The 19,562-nt window shown below is 31.7% G+C and overlaps 2 protein-coding genes across 4 annotated transcripts; both read left to right on the top strand.

Annotated features, from left to right (window-relative positions):
* LOC109334399 (aspartic proteinase nepenthesin-1-like) lies at positions 10,196-14,028 on the top strand. Its single transcript, XM_019570157.1, has 2 exons — positions 10,196-11,210; positions 13,192-14,028. The coding sequence occupies exons 1-2, from the start codon at positions 10,468-10,470 to the stop codon at positions 14,003-14,005; spliced, it is 1,557 nt and encodes a 518-aa protein (XP_019425702.1). The 5' UTR covers positions 10,196-10,467; the 3' UTR covers positions 14,006-14,028.
* On the top strand, positions 15,123-19,126 carry LOC109334401 (50S ribosomal protein L15-like). 3 transcript variants are annotated; one of them, XM_019570159.1, is made up of 5 exons: positions 15,123-15,261; positions 16,001-16,458; positions 17,954-18,037; positions 18,120-18,209; positions 18,494-19,126. In XM_019570159.1, exons 2-5 carry the CDS (start codon positions 16,057-16,059, stop codon positions 18,758-18,760), a joined length of 843 nt encoding a protein of 280 aa, XP_019425704.1. In that variant the 5' UTR covers positions 15,123-15,261; positions 16,001-16,056; the 3' UTR covers positions 18,761-19,126. The 3 variants fall into 3 exon arrangements, with proteins under 3 accessions (XP_019425704.1, XP_019425705.1, XP_019425706.1); XM_019570160.1 differs by having other exon boundaries at positions 16,050-16,458; XM_019570161.1 differs by having other exon boundaries at positions 16,053-16,458.

The raw sequence follows: 19,562 nt of genomic DNA on the forward strand, positions 1-19,562 counted from the left end.
TAAGAAAGGTTTTCTTGAGAGGCGGTTTCGGAAAGGTCAAACCAAGGGTGACGAAGTTCTTTGGATTCCAAGAAAGGAGTGTTTGAGTCTTGTAATTAGAAGCGTGTATGTAACGTACATTGTGTTCTATAGTGAAGAAGGAAAATCTCCCAGATCAGAGGGGACTAGATGTAGTTTTGCAGTGGACAGCAAAACGAACCAGGATAAAATCCCTGCGCAATCTTTTCTATCCTTTTCTCTTTTATATTTCAAGATGTTTTAATGCGAGTTTGGAGCTGATATTTTGCATGCTTATACCTTGCTGTGTTCTTGTTAATCTTGCATAAAAGTATCTGTTGTATATATGTTTGTATGTTGTTTAATAACTGTGTAAGTTGTTGTTCTGATCATTCTGGTTCTGTTTAGATTTAATCGATTAAGACCACTGGTTAATCGATTAACTGGGCATTTTTCAGCAAGTGTGTAAAAACCAGAAAATTGGAACTTGAGCTCCGCCACACCAATTCAACCCCCCTTCTAGGTGTATTCTGCCACTAATACCTAACACCAAGAGATATCATACTCCATTTAACAATCATACTCCACATAGTAGTAAGCTTGGCTTTTAGATCTGCAAATTTAATAGGAGTATCTCGTTTAGAGAAGATAAGTCTACCATAAAGATGATTTTTACATCTTTGAAGGCCTGCTTGGTAGTCTTCTTCAAGGATTTTGTTGACAATAGCATCACTCTTTATGCAGGATTGGGGAAGCTGAGACACGACATTGCTGCACGAGTTTTTCAAAGCTTGGGCAAAAGATTTCTTAAGTGGAACTAATTTCAGTGATTGAACAAGATGAGGGGGTATATTATCATCAAGGAAACTCCATGAGATGCAAGGCTTGTTTTTCATGATTGTTGTTAGTGGATTCCACAAATGTTGGAAGGTCAGATCTAAGAAGTTTGGAAGAACTGAAACCTAGCAAAGGCTTTTTCTCTCATCTTTCAAAGTGACAATTGCTAACAAGCTCTCACAAATAAGTTTGGGTAATTCGATCTAATTATACATAACTAAATGAAATGATGATAAAGATGTATGTTTGAGTTAACTCACATAGTTAAATTGTAAGTGTAATCTAGAAATTGTTTAACTTTAGAATTATTTTAGAATCAAATGATTTTGATGTATATTTTGAAATTGATCTTATTTTAGAACCAAAAAATAATGAGTCATAACATTATTGCTGACTTTATTTTTTATTAATAGGAAAATTTACATTCTCTTTACGATTGAATTAGAAAATGAAACTCATTTTATTATTAATCAATTAACTTCACTAAGTATTATATTCTAATTCTTTATTCCATTAAACACAAGTAAGCTACTTTCTATATACAAATAAAATAAGTAGACTAGCAATTTTATTGAACGAAATCATTATATAATTGGTGGGGATAAAAACTACTTAGACAATGCATTTTTTAATTGTGGTAATTATATTTTTTTGAGAGAACATTTAAACTTTTTTCTCTTTTTAATATATGTTATAATCAGTATTATATTGGATCCATGAATCCAAAATTACAGATAAGTATCAATGAATAGAGATATTCTAAAAGTAAAAATAAATGAATTTTTGAAAGATAAAATTAAATACAGGAAAACATCTTTTAAATAAATGAATAAATATCTAAATATATTAAAATATAATATGGTTTTATATTTCAAAAATATTATTAAAATAACATAAACACTCTATCAATGAAATTTTATATCATTTAATAACGTTATACAATAGATTGGACTAAGGATGATTTAACCAATGAGAAATTTTACAATGTTTTTAAGATAAAAGTATTATCTAATTATAAATAAAATTGTAAAAGTGTAATAACATATTATTTTTATTTTTATGTTTCTCACTCTTTAGAATGGGTCAAACATTCATTTTCTAATTGTTTTATTTTTCTATATATACATAGCCCTTGCATGACAAATTTGATTGTATTTGATACAAGTGAGGTAGCATTCACAAACATAATTGTGTTATCTTATTCTCTGTGTTAATCTATCCTCACATAATTCATTTTCATCTCTCTATCATGATTAATATTGAGAAGTTATTAGATTGGAATGGTATTTTTGGTACAGTTATACCCTTGTATTTTGTTATTTTTCTTGGCTATGCTTGTGTTCGTTGGTGGAAGATCCTCACACCAGAACACTGCGATGGAATCAATAAGTATGTAGCAAAAATTGCATTTCCATTTCTTGTTTTGGAGATGCTTATGACAACCAATGTATACAACACAAACTTTCTAGTCATAGCTGCTGATTCTGTTCAAAAGATATTCATTTTAGTCATTTTATTTCTTATGAAATTGGTGATAAAGGGTTTTAGCTTTGAGTGGTTGGTTACAATGTTTATGATCTCAGCTTTTACAAACAATGTTGCTATAGGAATCCCTCTTGTTGGGTCCATTTATGGGGAAGCTTCAACTTCTCTCCTTATTCAAATTTTGGTGTTTCAATCTATAATATGGTTCAATCTTGCCATTGTTATGTATGAATATATATCAGCTAAGCAACATGTTAATATTAATGATAATAAAGTTGAGAATCACATTCCCCTTAGTGCTGAAATTTCAAGTAGAGATCCAAATAATCTTGGACAAGTATATCCTCAGAACATAGTAGCTCATGAATCCATTGATGTTGATGTTCAAATTGATCCTTCAGAACCCTCTCTTCAACAACAAATAACACCAACTAGGTATGTAATTGCATATTCATCTTTTTATACTCTACCATTGTTATTTTACCCATTTCACAATCTATTTCTTTTAGCATTTCATCAAGCTCGACAGAAAAAGTGGACCAAGGCAATGGTTTAATACAGCACATTGTGATCAATTTTGTAAAAAACACAATCATGTATGTAACCATTATTGGTATAGTGTGGTCTCTCATATCATTCAGGTACTATACTATATTATCAAAGTCAATAATATATATGTGTTAAATATTTTCTTTTCTTAATTTTAGTTTTAGTCTTAAATATGTTATTCTTTTAAGAAATACATTTAAAAAAATGTTCTTTTTGAACTTTTTGAAAATCAATTTTTATGTAACATCCTTTAAACATACAATGTTTAAGGTTTATATGTAAAGTTTTATGTATGCTATATACTTAAGAATAATCTTTTAATATTAATAATATTCACATAACTTACCATTGATCTTATGATTAATCCAGTAAGTACTACTAGATTAATATGAGAATTTAATTAAATAAAAAAAATAAAGTGAGAGCTAGAATGGAAAAACGTAGAAGTAAGTGAGAGATTAGATAATGGGGGAATTGAAATAATAGAGGACATTGTTTGTTAATGCTTATTTTTTGGATAGATTGAATATCATGCAAATGATTATACTTATGAATATTCATTGGATATAATGAATGAATATGAATTCATTTATTATTAAAACTATTCATACATTATGTTCATTACTCTAGTGATGGATTTAATATTCTTTGATTTGAATAAATTGTAAATGATTTTGGCACTCTATAAATGTATTATCCTAAACATAAATTAATACATAATGAGAGAATTTCCTCTTTAAACTTTAGAATATTTTAAGTTTTTACTATTCCAATATCTAATTTGCTCACAGGTTTAACTTCAAAAGACCATTGATTATGAAAGGAATGATAGAATTTATATCTCAAACAGCAATAGGAACAACCGTGTTCAGTCTAGGTATGTACCATTATCCATGAAAACAATACATATTTGTTGATCTAGTCCTATATATATATATAAATAAAATGATTAGTATTAATTAATTGTCTAAACAGGTTTGTGCATTGCTCTCCAACCAAAGTTAGATTTAAAAATATCTACAACTTTGGCATCTATTGCTGCTAGGTTCTTATTAGGTCCAATAACAATGGTGGCAGCTTCTCTTGTGGTTGGTCTAAAAGGAGACACTTTTCAAGTAGCCGTTATTCAAGTACTAATACTAATTTCTTTTATAGACAAATGTTAATACGTTAAAGTTGAAATAACCTATCATCTTCTCATAAACTTCATTACTATCTTTCATATAATTGACTTCGACACTGATGTTAATATCAACTCAATTCAAGGATTAGATTAAACTTTTTATCTAACATTTTAGATGTAAATGAAGGTTTGTATATGAAATTTAATTTAGTAATTTTGGTTGCTGCAGGCTACTTTTCCTTCATTAATTTTCAGCTTTGTGATTGCCAAGCATCACAATGTGTACCCTGAAGTTGTTAGCAATTCGTAAGTTTCTATATTAATTCTTAGTTTAAAATGTTGATATCATCACTATTAATTTAAAATTACAACCCAAATAAAATAAATCACTAATTTTTTGTTTTTTTATTTTTCAGGGTAATCATTTCATTACTCATTTACTTGCCGGTCACAATAATCTACTATCTGATATTACAACAGTTTGGCCATCATCCATCGAAATTATAAGGAATTATTAGCTATTTTGTGTATTTGCTTTCATTACATTCCTCCCAAATGAGTCAATGGAAAAATAATTAATAATATGAATTTGTAACCTTGGGAGAAGGAATTTAAAAATGAAAGAGTAAAATAGCGCACAAAAATATTAAATACAGATAAAATTAATCTTTTTTATTACCCCAACAGAGATTATTTTTACTGAATTTACGATATTTGAATACTAGTTTAGAATTTTTTTCCTTCTAAAATCATGTTAGTAGATATGAAAACTTTTAAAAACCAATTAGGTATTTCCTCATGGTAATATACTAATTGTATCGCTTATTATTCATGTTTCTATATACAAAATTTCCTAGTTTGTCATTTATATTTGTTTTATAATTATGGTCTTCCTTTTCACTCAATAATTGTTTTATTAATTATAAAAGGGTAAAATTATGAAAACAACAATTATTCCTAAATAAACACCAAAATTAATATTTCATCTTAAAAATAAAAATGGCTAACCACGCCAAGATGGTGGGACAATCGCCACTGATGGCTTCTAATGACAACCTCGTTAGGGTGCATTATTTAAGATCATTTATTAGCTTGAAAGATGACAACAAAGTGTTATCAACTTGTATTTGGTTTCGATTTTGGGGGTGTTTTGGATTGTGGTGATCTCGGCTTGGGTTGGTCTAAGTTATTTAGTGTATATCTTGGTCAAATATATGGTCAAGTGTGAGGCTTGGCCATAGTTTAGGCTAGGTGTGTATGTTTGGTCACGGGTTAGGTTACATGTGTAGGGTTGGTCACTGTTTGGGTTAAGTAATGATCTTTGGTCACAGGTTAGGCTAAGTGTATAGATTAGATCACGGTTAGGCCAAGGGTGTAAGGTAGGCCATGGTTTTGGGTCAATTATTGAACTTTGTCGCGAGTGAGGCTAAGTGTATAGGTTTGATCACGGCTAGCCCAAGTGTACAGTGTTGGTTTTGGTGTGTTGTCTGCGTGAAGCACAAGTGAAATGGAAAAGGAATAAGGTGAGGGGCATCACAAGCAAGAGTTGCTTGATAAGCTAAGGAGGTTCACCACAAGCAAGGATGCTTGAGAAGAACTAGGGTTGGCCACGACCAAGATAGTTTTAAAAGTCACACTCAACTAAAGACAATCAATTTTCTTAATAAAATTCAATTTGTTTTATTCATCAATGAACTTCAATTACATATAGTGGTGGTTGTCCGAAAGACCTTCCAAAAAAAGTACAAAAAATTAAAAGTATCATGTAACTAAGTCTAGGATGGTAAAATCTCATGCTTTTAACTTGGCTGATTCGGTTGACAATGATTGGAATGACTTGAACACACCCAAAAAGAATTTGAAATTCAAATGGACACAACTTGAGTAAAAAAGGCCACAGCATGAATGGCTCTTGATTGGCATTTTGAATTTAAAGGCAATTGAAATAGTTGGCCAAAATCCTCTTGTAGAGATTTGACCATGAGAATTATTTTCTTTGCCATGAATTATGCTAATCAAATTTGAAAGAATTTGACCATTTTATCTTCATGTCAACAACACTTAGATTTAGGCTAGCCGAATTTGCTAATAATTCCTCTTGTAGATATGTATACATAGCCATTCTAAATATCCAACTCCAAAATCCAAAGTAGGAGGGGTATATGGTTTGATAACATCTTCACCTTGGCCATCCTTTTCCTTGTCGGTTGATGCAGCAATATGTTCACTATGACCTTTTGGAAGAACCGGGATCCTCTGTCTCCAAATGTTCTTATCCTCATTAACCCAATCATTCTCTATTGGAAAATTAATCTAACTTTTGGATAATTTGATCTAATTATACATAACTAAATAAAATGATGATAAAGATGTGTCTTTGAGTTAACTCTCTCAGTTAAATTGTAAGCTTGAAGTGTAATTTTTAAAGTTCAATATAGAAATACACTTTAATGTATTCTCATTTACTTCCCCCTTTTTCTAAACTTTGCATTGGAAGGAAAAAACAATGATAAGGTATTATCATAACCAGCGAACAAACTAACTAAAAAGACAGATATTATCATAACAAGCAAACAAAGAAGCACATCACTTTTGGAGAAAGATTAATTCTGCTGAATTCAATATTGTCAAACATCCATACTTATATGATTTCTCTTTATAAAGCCCTAAAGAAATCTTAGCTAAAATTGTTAGCTTGCAACGAAAATTTCTTTAGGGGAATAAGAGAGATGGTAAAGGTGCAGCTTGGGTGGCTTGAGCTGATGTTTGCAAACCAAAGGAGCATGGAGGACTTGGTGTTAGGGATCTTCTTTGTTTTAACGAGGCGCTTTTGGAGAAATTGAGACGGTGTAGACATCAAGATAGTGAGACTTTATGGGTTAAGGTAATTAACTCAAAATATGGTGTTGATTACATTATGCATAATAACAATTCTGTTTCGAGATGGTGGAAGAATTTGGGGAAGTTGGGATCCTCGAATGGGGAAGGAGGCGGTTGGGTTGTTGATAATGTCTAGAAGGAAATTGGGAATGATCTTCAAACTCTCTTTTGGCACGATGTTTGGGTGAGCAATCAGAGTCTCAAAGTGGTTTTTCTCAAATTATTCAATGTAGCTCAAAACTAGAATGCCTAGGTGGGAGATAACGACCATTGAAATGAAGATGTGTGGTTTTTGGAATTTACTTGGAGGAGAAGCTTGTTAGGTAGAGAGGAGACTCTTACTAGGAATTTGCATAATTTGGTTCATCACCATTCTTGTAAAAGGGAGACTTTGGATAGATGGAGGTGGGGGCTAGATGGACCTGGTGATTATATGGTCAAATCTTCCTACTTGGCTCAACTAAATCAACAACAATATTTTTTAGGTAAAGTTTTAAAGAAGTGTTAGATTAACGATGTTCCTTCAAGTATTTGTTGTTTTGTTTGGAAGCTGCTAAGAAGAAGACTTCCAACGAAGGATGAGCTATTTAAAAGGAATATTATTCTTAGGGTCGATGATATGACTTTCATATTTTGCAATAATCATGTTGAGTCTATTGATCATTTGTTTGTATTTTATGACTTTGTTGCAAGTGTTTGGAAATATTTTATTCTTGACACCATATCCTTTTACAATACCATCTACGTTTGTACAGTTTTTCAATCTTCATGACCGGCTTGGAAGAGGAATTAGTGCTAATATGTGGAGATTGGTATGGTTTGCAGTGGTTTGGTCAATTTTGATTATATGAAATAAAGTGATTTTTACGGAGAAGACCCCAAATTATGTGCATTTATTTGATTTCATTCAAACTAGATCATGGATTTGATTCACCAATGTTACCAACACTTCTTCTTTATCTTTTGCAAATTAGTGTATAGATCTGAAATTTGTATTAAACTAAGTTCAAAGAAGATCATCATTTGATCTTCCTTTTGTAAGATCCTTATTAAAAAATAACAAGCAAACAAACTAACTTAAAACCATGATATGATAAGATATTATGACTTCTTCCCTTCTCTTCTCCCATATTCTTATCAAAAGCCACTTTCTATCTTCTCTTTCTCTTTTTGATTTATGATTTTTGATATTATTTTTTCGTTCCATTAAACACAAGTTACTTTCTACACATGTCGTCCTTCTGTTGACAATCATTTGATTAACTTCATAGATCTTCTGATTTTTCCTTCCAATAAACACAAGTAAGTCACTTTTTTAAACTTTCATTCTCTTTCTCTTTACACTCTCTGTACTCTCCAATTAGTAAATCAAACTCATTTTTTGTTTTCTCTACATGTCATCCTTCTTTTGATCATCAATTGATTAACTTCAGAGATATAAACTTCTCATTTTTTGTTCCATTAAGCACATGTATGATTTCCCTTTCAAGTTTAAGTCATATCTATTTTATTTTTATTTATTTTTCTATTTTATTTAAAAATATGCGTTTCTCTTAATCTTTGATCTTCTTCTTAATCTTAAGTGTTACCCATGATATTTTATGTATTTTACTTCAAAATATTAGTTTCTTTTCATCCTTGGTCCTCTTAATCTCAAGTGTTATGCTTGATACTTTATGTGTTTTTGCTCTATTAACTTTTGTGTTATGCAATTATTGAATAAAATAAAAGCACTTTAATTCAAAATAGAATTATCTACCCAACAACTATGACTAAAATGTGGTAATTGTGTCTCCTAGCATTTCAATAAAGAATGTAATATTTATATATTGTCAGTGTAAATATTTATATATAATTACTATATCATTCATTTAGATTATTTTTTTGGGAGTCAATAATAATCAAATATGAATAATTGATGATATAGTGAGTATATAAAACTCATATACTATGAATATATACATTTTTTCTCTTCAATTAATTAAGTTGTTAGATAAATGATGTCAATATAAACCCTAAAAATATGACAGTATTTAGGTGACTAACATGTAATCATTTTAATTTTGGTTTTATGTATTCTGTTTTATTTTAATACTTATACTTGCCTTAAATGATAATGAAAATTAAATACAAGTAATATAAGAGTATGAGTATTTTTTAACCTATTTAGTGACATGTAAAGGTTGTTTAATTGTTAGCAATTGCATAATGCTGTCTCTAAAAAATTAAATCCATGTTTTAAAGTTGAGAAATGTTAAAGTTATTAGGGGAAATCATATAAATGGGTTGATAGCCCATATATTTTTCGTATATAAGTATATATTATATCAAAATTCAATTTTAGTTATGGACTTAGATTCACGGTTTTTTTAATATTAATACACGACACATTTTAGGTTTTTTAATGAATAAATTGTACTGAAAATTAATATTTATAAAATTCACATTAATAAATATGTGTCTGACATTAATTCCCAATGTAAAGCTATCTTTTTAATTAAATTAAATTAAAATATGCTATTCAACTTGTAAACATAAAAGAAAAAAACTTAATCTTACTCAAGGATTAAATATATGTTTAACAAAATTGTACCCAAAAAAACCTGTATAACAAAACATCACCATTTTATAACTTGAATAACTAAAAAGTTTTATAACTCGAACTAATTTTACTCGTCAACCCAATCATTCTTTATTGAAAACTAAATTTTGGATATTTCGATCTAATTATACATAATTAAATCAAATGATGATAAAGATGTGCCCATGAGTTAACTCACTTAGTTAAATTGTAAGCTTGAATTGTGAGTTTTAAAGTTCAATATACAAACACTTTAACATATTCTCCTTTACTTCTCCCCTTTTTTGTCTTTTCCATGTAAGATCTCTTATGAACTTTGCATTGGAAGGATAAAATCATGATAAATGATTATGGATGGGGATTTGTTGTTCCAACCACGTCCCTGACCAATCACACTGAAACAAAACTGATAAAGTTATGAATATTTCATTTTTTAACTAACGTGGTATAATATGATTGATTTGGGACATGGTTTAGGATAGCAGATCCTTGTCCAATAATATTATATCATAACAAAGAACAAAGTAACTAAAAAGAAAGAACAAAAAAGCTAAATAAACAAAATTATAGAGAAGAATGAAGACACATTAGTTAATTAATGAAACAAACAAAAAAGACATGGAGGTTGAGGTCATGAGTGAGAGAGGGGGAGGCACACAACAACACAAGTTAAAACAAAAGAAAAGAAAAAACTAATTACCAAATATTATTATAAATATATACATATATATAGGCGAAAACAAAGGCCCTACTATTTTCTGCACCTCTCAAAATCTCATATCTTTGTTGCTTCTGTTTCACAACCTTCCCTCTCCTTCTTTTCCTTCTAAAATGGACCCATCTTCTACAAAACCAGCTCAATCTCTTTCTTATTCTAGCCTCTTATAATTCTTCTCTCTTATTTATTCTCAAAAAACTTATCCATTTTCAACCCTTTTATTCCATTTTTCCACCACCCTTTTGTGTTGAAAAAACAAAGAACAAAAAGAAAGAAAAAAACACATTTTTTTTGTATATGCAGATGAGGAGGAGGATGCAATGGAGTATCAGTAGTCAAATCCTCATGATCATCATCTCCTTTTTCTTTATTCCCATCATTGTTCATGGCTTCAATGTGGAAAAGGATCATGAGGGTCACAAGGTGAAGTTGGAACTTGTGCATAGGCATAATGCACGCTTTGCAAAACATGGTGGTGGTAATTTAAATAAGGTTGAAGCCATAAAAGGTTTCATTCATAGGGACTATATTCGTCGCATGAGAATGAACCAAAGATGGGGACTATACCATCCAATTTCAAGCCATAGAAGAAAGGGCTTTGAAACATTCCAAATGTCAATGCATGCTGGGGCAGATTATGGCTTTGGTGAGTACTTTGTCCAAGTTCAAGTTGGAACACCAAGCCAGAAGTTCTGGCTTGTTGCTGATACAGGAAATGAATTGACATGGTTTAATTGCAAAGATGCTCTTGAAACAAAAAATCATAGTGGTGTCCGCAAACGCCACAAAAAAAGTTCTAAGAAAAAGTCTAAGTCCCGACACAAGTCTCGGTCCAGGTCCAAGAAGAAGAAAACCAGGACAAGGACCAAGACTAGGGTCAGGGCTAAGACTAACCCTTGCAATGGGGTATTTTGTCCTAAACGTTCTGGTTCATTTCAAGCAGTGACATGTTCATCTGATAAGTGCAAGTTTGACCTTAGCAATCTCTTTTCACTCACTGAATGTCCTAGGCCTTCTGATCCTTGCCAATATGATATCAGGTTGGTTCTTACATTTTTTAATCATTTTTATTCTATTTTTCTGGGTGATTTTTTTTGTTTCATAAATTCTTGATTTTGGTTTTATTTGGAAAATAATATTAATGGGATTGTTATGAAAGTAGAAGAAATTTAGAGGAATTGGATATTTTCAGCAAAAAAAAATAGAGTTTGCAACAAGGAAGTAGGAACAAGCATTGATGACAATTATATATAGTCCTTAGTATTTTCTTTCTTCTTGAAACAAGTGTTGATAATGAATTAGAGTTAGGACCTAAAAATGATATTTTTTTTTTAATTTAACTTTAAAGGGAAATATGACCTTGAGGGCCGTTGGGAGAGTATGTCCTTTTTTTTAAGGACACCAAAAAACACTTGCAAAATAAAGAGGGTTGAGTTTGGTTGTTGTTTCTTTTTTCTGCTAAAATATAATTCATGAGTTCTATTGTTTTTATTTCAGTTATTTCTATACTCAAATTATATATTTTTTCCTCTATAATATCACACACATTCTTTAGAAATATAATCAATTCTCACTCTAGTGTCTCACATGCCCAAAAATATATGCACCTAATTCTATGTATCATAATTTTTTGCTACTTTTTTTAATTGTTGATTGATTTAAATAAAACTAATAAAAAAATTGGAACATAACTTTAGAGTATAACAAAATGTGTTTTCACATCATATACATATGATAACTCAAATTATCTATTGAGCCATAGCTGATGGTTTGGTTTCAATGGTTTGGTTGACATTGCTAGTTAATAATTAATACCAAAAATTGTATATATTTTTCTTTATAAAATTTTCACATAGCATTATCCTATTATCATTACAACTTAAAGTCTTAAAGGTCAACGGGTGTTGGTTAAAGTGATATATGCTTGATTCTCCTTAAGTAAGGTTTTAGGTTCGAGTCTTGTGGATGAAAAAAATATCAACTGGAAGAGTTAGCCCACATTTTTATGAATGTTCCCAAATCGGACATGATTACCTCCGGTCGAGGATACACGTGGGAAACAATAAAAAGTCTTAAAAGCCCCCTAACAAAACATAACATTTCTAGTTATGCAAAGCATTTAAAGTTCTGAAAGGAGTGAGTGTATTTATAATAAGCCTACTTATAACCATCATAACCAAAGATCTAATATGTGCTTGACATTATAAATAAAAAAATGTCATGCTGGGACATATTAACAAAAGGATACCCTTAACACACAGACACAAGCACAAAAGGTGTCCTACACTTGCTGGTGACCCCAACAACCATTCTTTCCAGCATCCAACCATGGTTAATAAATGAGAATTAATGTTAGTAGGTGAGCATCACATGATTCACATTTCTACATCCATGCCATGCTGTAACATTTTCCAGGACAAGGATCTGTTGTCCCAAAGTATGTCCCAAATTAATCACTATATGCCACATCAGTTAAAAATTTTAAATATTTATGATTTTATCTATTTTTGTTTCACTATGATTGATTTGAGACAGACTTTGGGACATATTTGGGGATAGCTGATCCCGTCCCATATTCCAAGTAGGACATCCTTTTACCATGTTCACCTAGGAAACCTCATCTACATTTTTTTCACATTAATTTTTGAAAAGGTTACTTATACACTTTTGTTACACTTTCCAAGTTTATGGGAGAAAATGTTGGTAGTTTACCTTAAACCTAAAATTTACCACAAGTGTCTTAATGTGGTGTACATATAACAATGCTCCATTAATTTTGTTGAAACCCTTTTCAATGTGACCACAATTATGGTTGTGTTATGGTTGTATAGACTCATTTTTTGCTGCAATTGTGGTTGTGGACCATAAATTAACCATGGCATTCTTTTACCAGTTTTACATTTTATTACATGAATTTTTCAAGTCAAAGCTAAAGACTCTTCAATGTGATGAGCTTAATTACATGAATTTTGTTTGTACACAATGTTCAATTATTGACTCATGTGATCTTATCCACAACAGCTATATTGATGGATCATCTGCTAAGGGATACTTTGGCACTGACACAATCACAGTAGACCTAACAAATGGAAAGAAGGGAAAACTACACAATCTGACAATTGGGTGCACAAAATCAGTGCTTAATGGCATAACCTTCAATCAAGAGACTGGTGGCATATTGGGTCTGGGCTATGGCAAGGACTCATTTGTTGATAAATCAGTTATAGAATATGGTGGCAAATTCTCATATTGTCTAATGGACCATTTGAGTAACAAAAATGTTTCTAATTATCTAACATTTGGTAGTTACAATGCCAAATTGTTAGGTGAAATGCAAACATCAGAACTTCTTTTGTTTCCTCCATTTTATGGTGTGAATATAACAGGAATCTCAGTTGGAGGCCAAATGCTAAAAATCCCATCTCAGGTTTGGGATTTTGATGCTAAAGGAGGTGTTATACTTGACTCAGGAACAACCTTAACACAACTAATTGAACCAGCTTATGTTGCAGTGTTTGAGGCTTTGACCAAGTCCCTAACAAAAGTGAACAAGGTTTCTGATGATTTTGGAGGGTTAGAGTTTTGCTTTTCTTCTGAAGGGTTTAACATGAGTACAGTGGCAAAGTTAGTGTTTCATTTTGGTGGAGGTGCAAATTTTGAGCCACCAGTGAAGAGTTACATCATTGATGTAGCACCAGGTGTGAAGTGCATTGGTATTATTGTAATAAATGGACCTGGTGTCTCAGTCATGGGGAATATTATGCAACAAAATCATCTATGGGAATTTGATTTGGCTCAATATACTGTAGGGTTTGCTCCTTCTACTTGCACCTAAATATAATTGTTGAGACAAAAAAGTCACACTTATTCTTTTCATTTTCCTTCTTTTTCTTCTTTTTGCTTTTCATTTGCTTTGTAATATAATACATATAAAAATGTATCATAAATCTAATGTATGTATCATAGATATAATTCAAGATCATGTTATTTTTATGGTAGATGTATGTTATTTTTTATCATAAAACTGCAATAAAAAATCAATCAAGTAAAAATTATAACTTCCAAATTCCCAAGTTAACTTAATTATAGTTAAGCTTCATAACATAATTACTAGTACACATTTTAATCACGTATACCTATATAAGAGGTAGGTCTAATAACCTAATAGACAAAAAAAAAATACTTCTTTCAAATTTCTCAACAATTAAATCTATATAAAATAAATACTATAGTAAAACAAATTTGGATAGTTACACTACCTTTCAATGTATTACTCTTAGATTCTTTGTATCTTCCATCTTAACCATGTCAACATTTTTTTCTACAAGGATGTATGTTTTTTTTTGTCATCTAACACAATAAAGCATAAATTTAGCTTTTATCTTATTTTTAGGTTTTAATTGGCCGTTTATCAAAATAGAACCCTAATTTAATCATCTATCTTTATAATGTTTATCAATTTTATTATCATCGTCTGCATCAATAGTCATTCAAGACTTCAAATTAAGCCTAAAAGATATTTAATCATTATTTAACACTGATGGTGAAAAATGAATGTGTGACAAATTATAATACAATGTAAATTTAATTAATATTGTTACACTAAAATGATGAAACTTACAAATATTAGATAAAGCACAAACTGATAGTTTATTTTATTAGAAAACAATTGAAACCCAAAATAAGATAAAAACAAGTAAATTAGGGCCTTATTTTATTAGAAAATCAAATAAACAAGACATTGTTCTAATGATATAAGACTTTGATAAATTCTGAGATAAATAAAAAATATCAAAATATTCAATTTTTGGAAAAGATACTTATTAGAAGTAACAATCACATATCTGAAAGAAATTAATGAGATACTATTTATTATCCAAAAAAAAACACAGAACCATAAAATATAATACCTTGGCCGAAAACGACGCAGTTTTGTGTGGGACATAATTTTTCATTTCAACATTTCCCCATATTCTCATAAAACCTCTGCAGATGCAGCCTACACCACCCTCTTCTGACTGCAGTGAAGCCTCCATTTTCGACCGCCATTAAAGCACCTTCAAGCTTGTTAGTGTTTCCTTACAAAATCAGGTATAAGAGTTATAGCAGTTTCGATACTCTGATATGGCTCGTATACATTGACTATAATGGTTTTTGGGATCACTCATTTCATGACTTGGTTCAGGGACCAATGGGTATTTTTAAAAATATTTTTTTTATGTTCTAGTGGGAACAAGATCGAGGCTTTGTGTTTTGATCACGAGATGTTTGATAAAATGCGTGATTTTTCATTATAAAGACTTATTAGTATTTGGTGGGGTTTTATTGATGAATAAATTTTTAGCTATGATGCTAATGTAGTGTTTGTTTTATTGCCTAAGTGAGCTGACTCTTCCTCGTGTTACATGTAAGGGGTTATTAATTTCATTGTTAGATATTATGTTGCCTAAGTAAGCTGGCCATTTTCCTTGATGCCCTATTTTTTATTTTGATTATGCGGGTTTTATTAGTTTATAGCTCATATTGCGCGTTAGAGGTTAATGATCTCATTGTTGGGCGTTATTTAAGGCTGTACCCCAGTTTTCAGAAATTGAAATTTACTCACTTTCTCTGGCTAGGCATCTTGGATTGTTCGCAGTTGGATTTATTTTGGTTGGGAACTGTAATGGTTTAGTAGCCTTGCTCAGAAAGTGTTATAAACCCATTGTATATGAGAGATATGTGATGTCATTTTATGATTCTGTTTCTATTAAGTAGAAATTTGGTGTGGTACTTGAAAGCAGAAGCAATTCTGTTTATTTAACTTTGTAACTTTTTTTGTTGGCCTAAGGTTTGAATCTGTTACCATCTGAAATTGGTACGTCCTTTTTGTCGAGAGGAAGAAAAATGCTTAGCAGAAGGCTTGCTGTTCTCTCAACATCCGTCATCAGAAGCTCAATTCGCAGCAAACCCATTCTCACATTCCCATCGGTCCAATTTCATCCATCGCAGCTTCCTCATTCATCCAACTCCGATGCAACATTTATCCCCAATGCATTTGTAGATTCCCTAGGTTTTAGAGCTTACAGTCTTTTGAGCTTGAATGATCTGAGAGATAATATTCCCAGAAAAAAGCCTACAAGGAAGGGCCGTGGTATTGGGTCTGGAAAGGGTAAGACTGCTGGGAGGGGTCACAAGGGTCAGAGAGCCAGAAAAGGTTCAAAATTGGGTTTTGAAGGAGGCCAGACGCCACTTCGGCGTAGAATGCCCAAACGTGGTTTCAAGAACCCATTCAGCCTCACATTTCAGGTATATTTTCATGTTTAATTTGCTATTTTCCTTTTGTTTAACTCCTTAGAACATGGGAAAATCAAATTCGCAGATTTTCTTTTGGCGTGTTGAAACTATTTGAAGTATTCCCTGTTATATATATGAGCATAGGGGTTAGGATTATGTTGTTAATAAGAGCGTAGGGTCAGTATTCTGTTACTAATAACTGTCTGACAGTTAAGAGAATGGAAATTGTAATTCAGGAAATAGTTGACTATAATAGGGGATCTTTTAAGATGTTATGTGGATTTTCAGGTGAAGTTGGAGAGTGGGGGAGGATAAGATCTGTTAAATATCCTACAGGGTTCTTTCTTTTTATCACCCGTCTTGTTGTTTGTTTATATTTGTTCTGTTATTACATTGGTAACGTTACGATTTTTTTGTAGGTTTCCTATTGTTGTACATGTTCTTTTATCATTTCTTGGTCTAGTTCTATTATTCTCACTGTATTGCCTACATTTTCTCAAGATCAAGGTGAATTATAGAACCTGATAAACTTTATTTCAATACTTCAAGTAGTTTCCACTACCAATAGACATGGGCTTATATCAGAGGATTAGAGGAGGAAAAAGAGAGAGGCATGCAATTAGCATGTGAAGATTTGGGAGGAAGGTCAAGGCCTGTAGTCAGTTGTAGTATTGTGTCTTTCTTTTTCGGTTTTTAATTGAGAGGGCGAGCCTTGGCGCAACAGTAGGGTTGCTGCTTAGTAACCAAGAAGTCATGTGTCCAAATCCTGGAAATAGTCTCTCCGCTTGTGGGGGTAAGGCTGCATATATCTACCATCCATAGATCCTACTAGGTGGAAGCCTTGTGCATTGGGCCATCCTTTTATTTATTTTTTTTTAATTTTCCGGTTTCTGAGTTCTTCCTTTCTGATGTAATGGCTTGGGGCTATTTAGTTTCTCACTAAGATCAGCAACTCAAGGAGTTTCTTTGTGGTTATTCCATAAAAACAGACTGTTCGTTACCTGTTTCTTACCACTTTTGACATTTTTATTGAAGATAACATGACTTGGCGGTGACTAATAAGAACCTATCTTTTCCTTATGCCAAACATAGAAATATTGTGAAAGCTGAATAGCCGATAGCCATCAATGTATGCCAGTGTCTATTGTATCCCAGGTGTCATTCCCTTGTGTGTTTTAACTGTTTGCTTGTGAGTGTTGTTATAGCAAGACATCTTGTCATTTTTGGAGTTCACTCTTGTTGATAGATTTCAGCTCTTGGGTGTATGAGCTTTGAGAAAATTCTTCAACTTACCTATTAGTTTTTATTGAAGTTTGATATTGATTTTATTTTCTTGTCCCTTTCTTTTTAACCTCTAGATACTTTCATTTCATGGTGAGACCATGTCCATGGCTTGAGGTCTTATTATGTACCCTCTATTTTCAACCCCTTTCCCTTTCTTCCTCAATCTAATAACCATCTGTTCTGTGGGCTTTATTTTAAACTTCTTTTATGTATTTTCTCACAGCCAGTAGGTTTGGGAAAAATCGCGTGGCTTATCAATGCAGGGAAGATAGATTCTTCTGAACTGATTACAATGAAGACACTCAAGGTTTTGTATCTTTTATCTCACATAAAGTGTTATTGTTTGCATCATGTGCTTCCTCTCATTCCTATTATTATTGTTACCATAGGATACAGGAGCAATAGGGAAGCAAATAAAAGATGGAGTTAGATTGATGGGACGTGGTGCTGAGCAGATCCAATGGCCAATTCATCTAGAGGTAGACCTTGATTCAGAGGGTATTCTCGTTATGAGGATCATAATCACGCCTTTAGATTCTTAATTCTTAACTACTGTTTTTTCTTTCCTAATCTCTCTCTCACTCAAATGTCACTGACTATTGGTAATTACTCGTCATCATTATTGCCCTTGTTAAATAATTATGATAATTATGGTGCTTGCTTGAGATCGCGTGTTATCTTTTTCTATTTGATCGTAATCCTTGAAAGGTGTAAACTTTTTAAGCTTAAAACAGGAATGTATTGTAACATAGTGAGTTTACAGGTATCAAGAGTCACTGTTAGGGCCAAGGCAGCAGTTGAAGCAGCTGGTGGGTCTGTGAGAAGGGTGTATTACAATAAGTTGGGATTCCAGGCACTGCTGAAGCCTGAGTGGTTCGAGAAGAAGGGCAGATTGTTGCCGAAAGCAGCTAGACCTCCTCCGAAACAAAAGGATAAAGTTGATAGCATCGGTCGGTTGCCTGCCCCAACAAAGCCAATTCCATTTTTAGTTGAAGGAAGCCATGATCTTCAAGTTCAGCCTCTTAATTAACCAAAGGGACTTGTTTGATACCAGTTTTTTTGGAATTTTAATTCTTTATGATGTCCTCTTTCAAGTTTTTTTGCAATGCACAGGTAATTAATTCAGAATGGGATAAATCCATTGAGACAAATGGAATGGAAAATCCTTTTTTGATTTTATATTTCAATATCTTTTCTTTTTAAGAATCTATGTTGGTCAATGAAGTGGTGACAGCTATGTTTTCATATGTAATTTGCTCTGAGAGTAAGGGTATGTTAGGGAGAAGGTATCATTGCCAAAATCTATTGACAGAATGCAAGTCAAAGAGTCTTCAATTTTTGTCTTATAACTTTTTAAACTATCAAACAATGGAATAACATGTTCTCTTCTATTCTATTCCATTCTTTGACTTTTCATTCCATTCCCAAGCCTCTTTCAATTGGAAAGGGAGATGACTATTTTTTTAATTTGAATTTGTATTTATAGGTGTTTTCTCCATTGATTATGCATTTGTAATCATTTAAGGTGAACATGTTTCAATCAAACTTTAGAAACTTAGAATGTTATCATGAGAATGCATACACTTACTTTTTATATTAACAGTACTATTATCTTATATGAGGATGTATAGAAGTAAAACTTTACTTGTACTAACAATAAGACTTCAAGTTTTCAACTCCTAGCTAAAACACACAACAACTTTTGATTTTTACATAAAACGTTTTTTGAAGCCAAAACAATTCAACTCTACCTACCAACAAGAAGTTGGTCTAGTAGTGTAAGGTCCCATTAGATTCTCAAGACCAAAAGGTCAATGGTTCAATTCCTGAGA

Source organism: Lupinus angustifolius, chromosome LG19, assembly GCF_001865875.1.
Source record: "Lupinus angustifolius cultivar Tanjil chromosome LG19, LupAngTanjil_v1.0, whole genome shotgun sequence".
NCBI classification, from domain to species: Eukaryota; Viridiplantae; Streptophyta; class Magnoliopsida; order Fabales; family Fabaceae; genus Lupinus; species Lupinus angustifolius.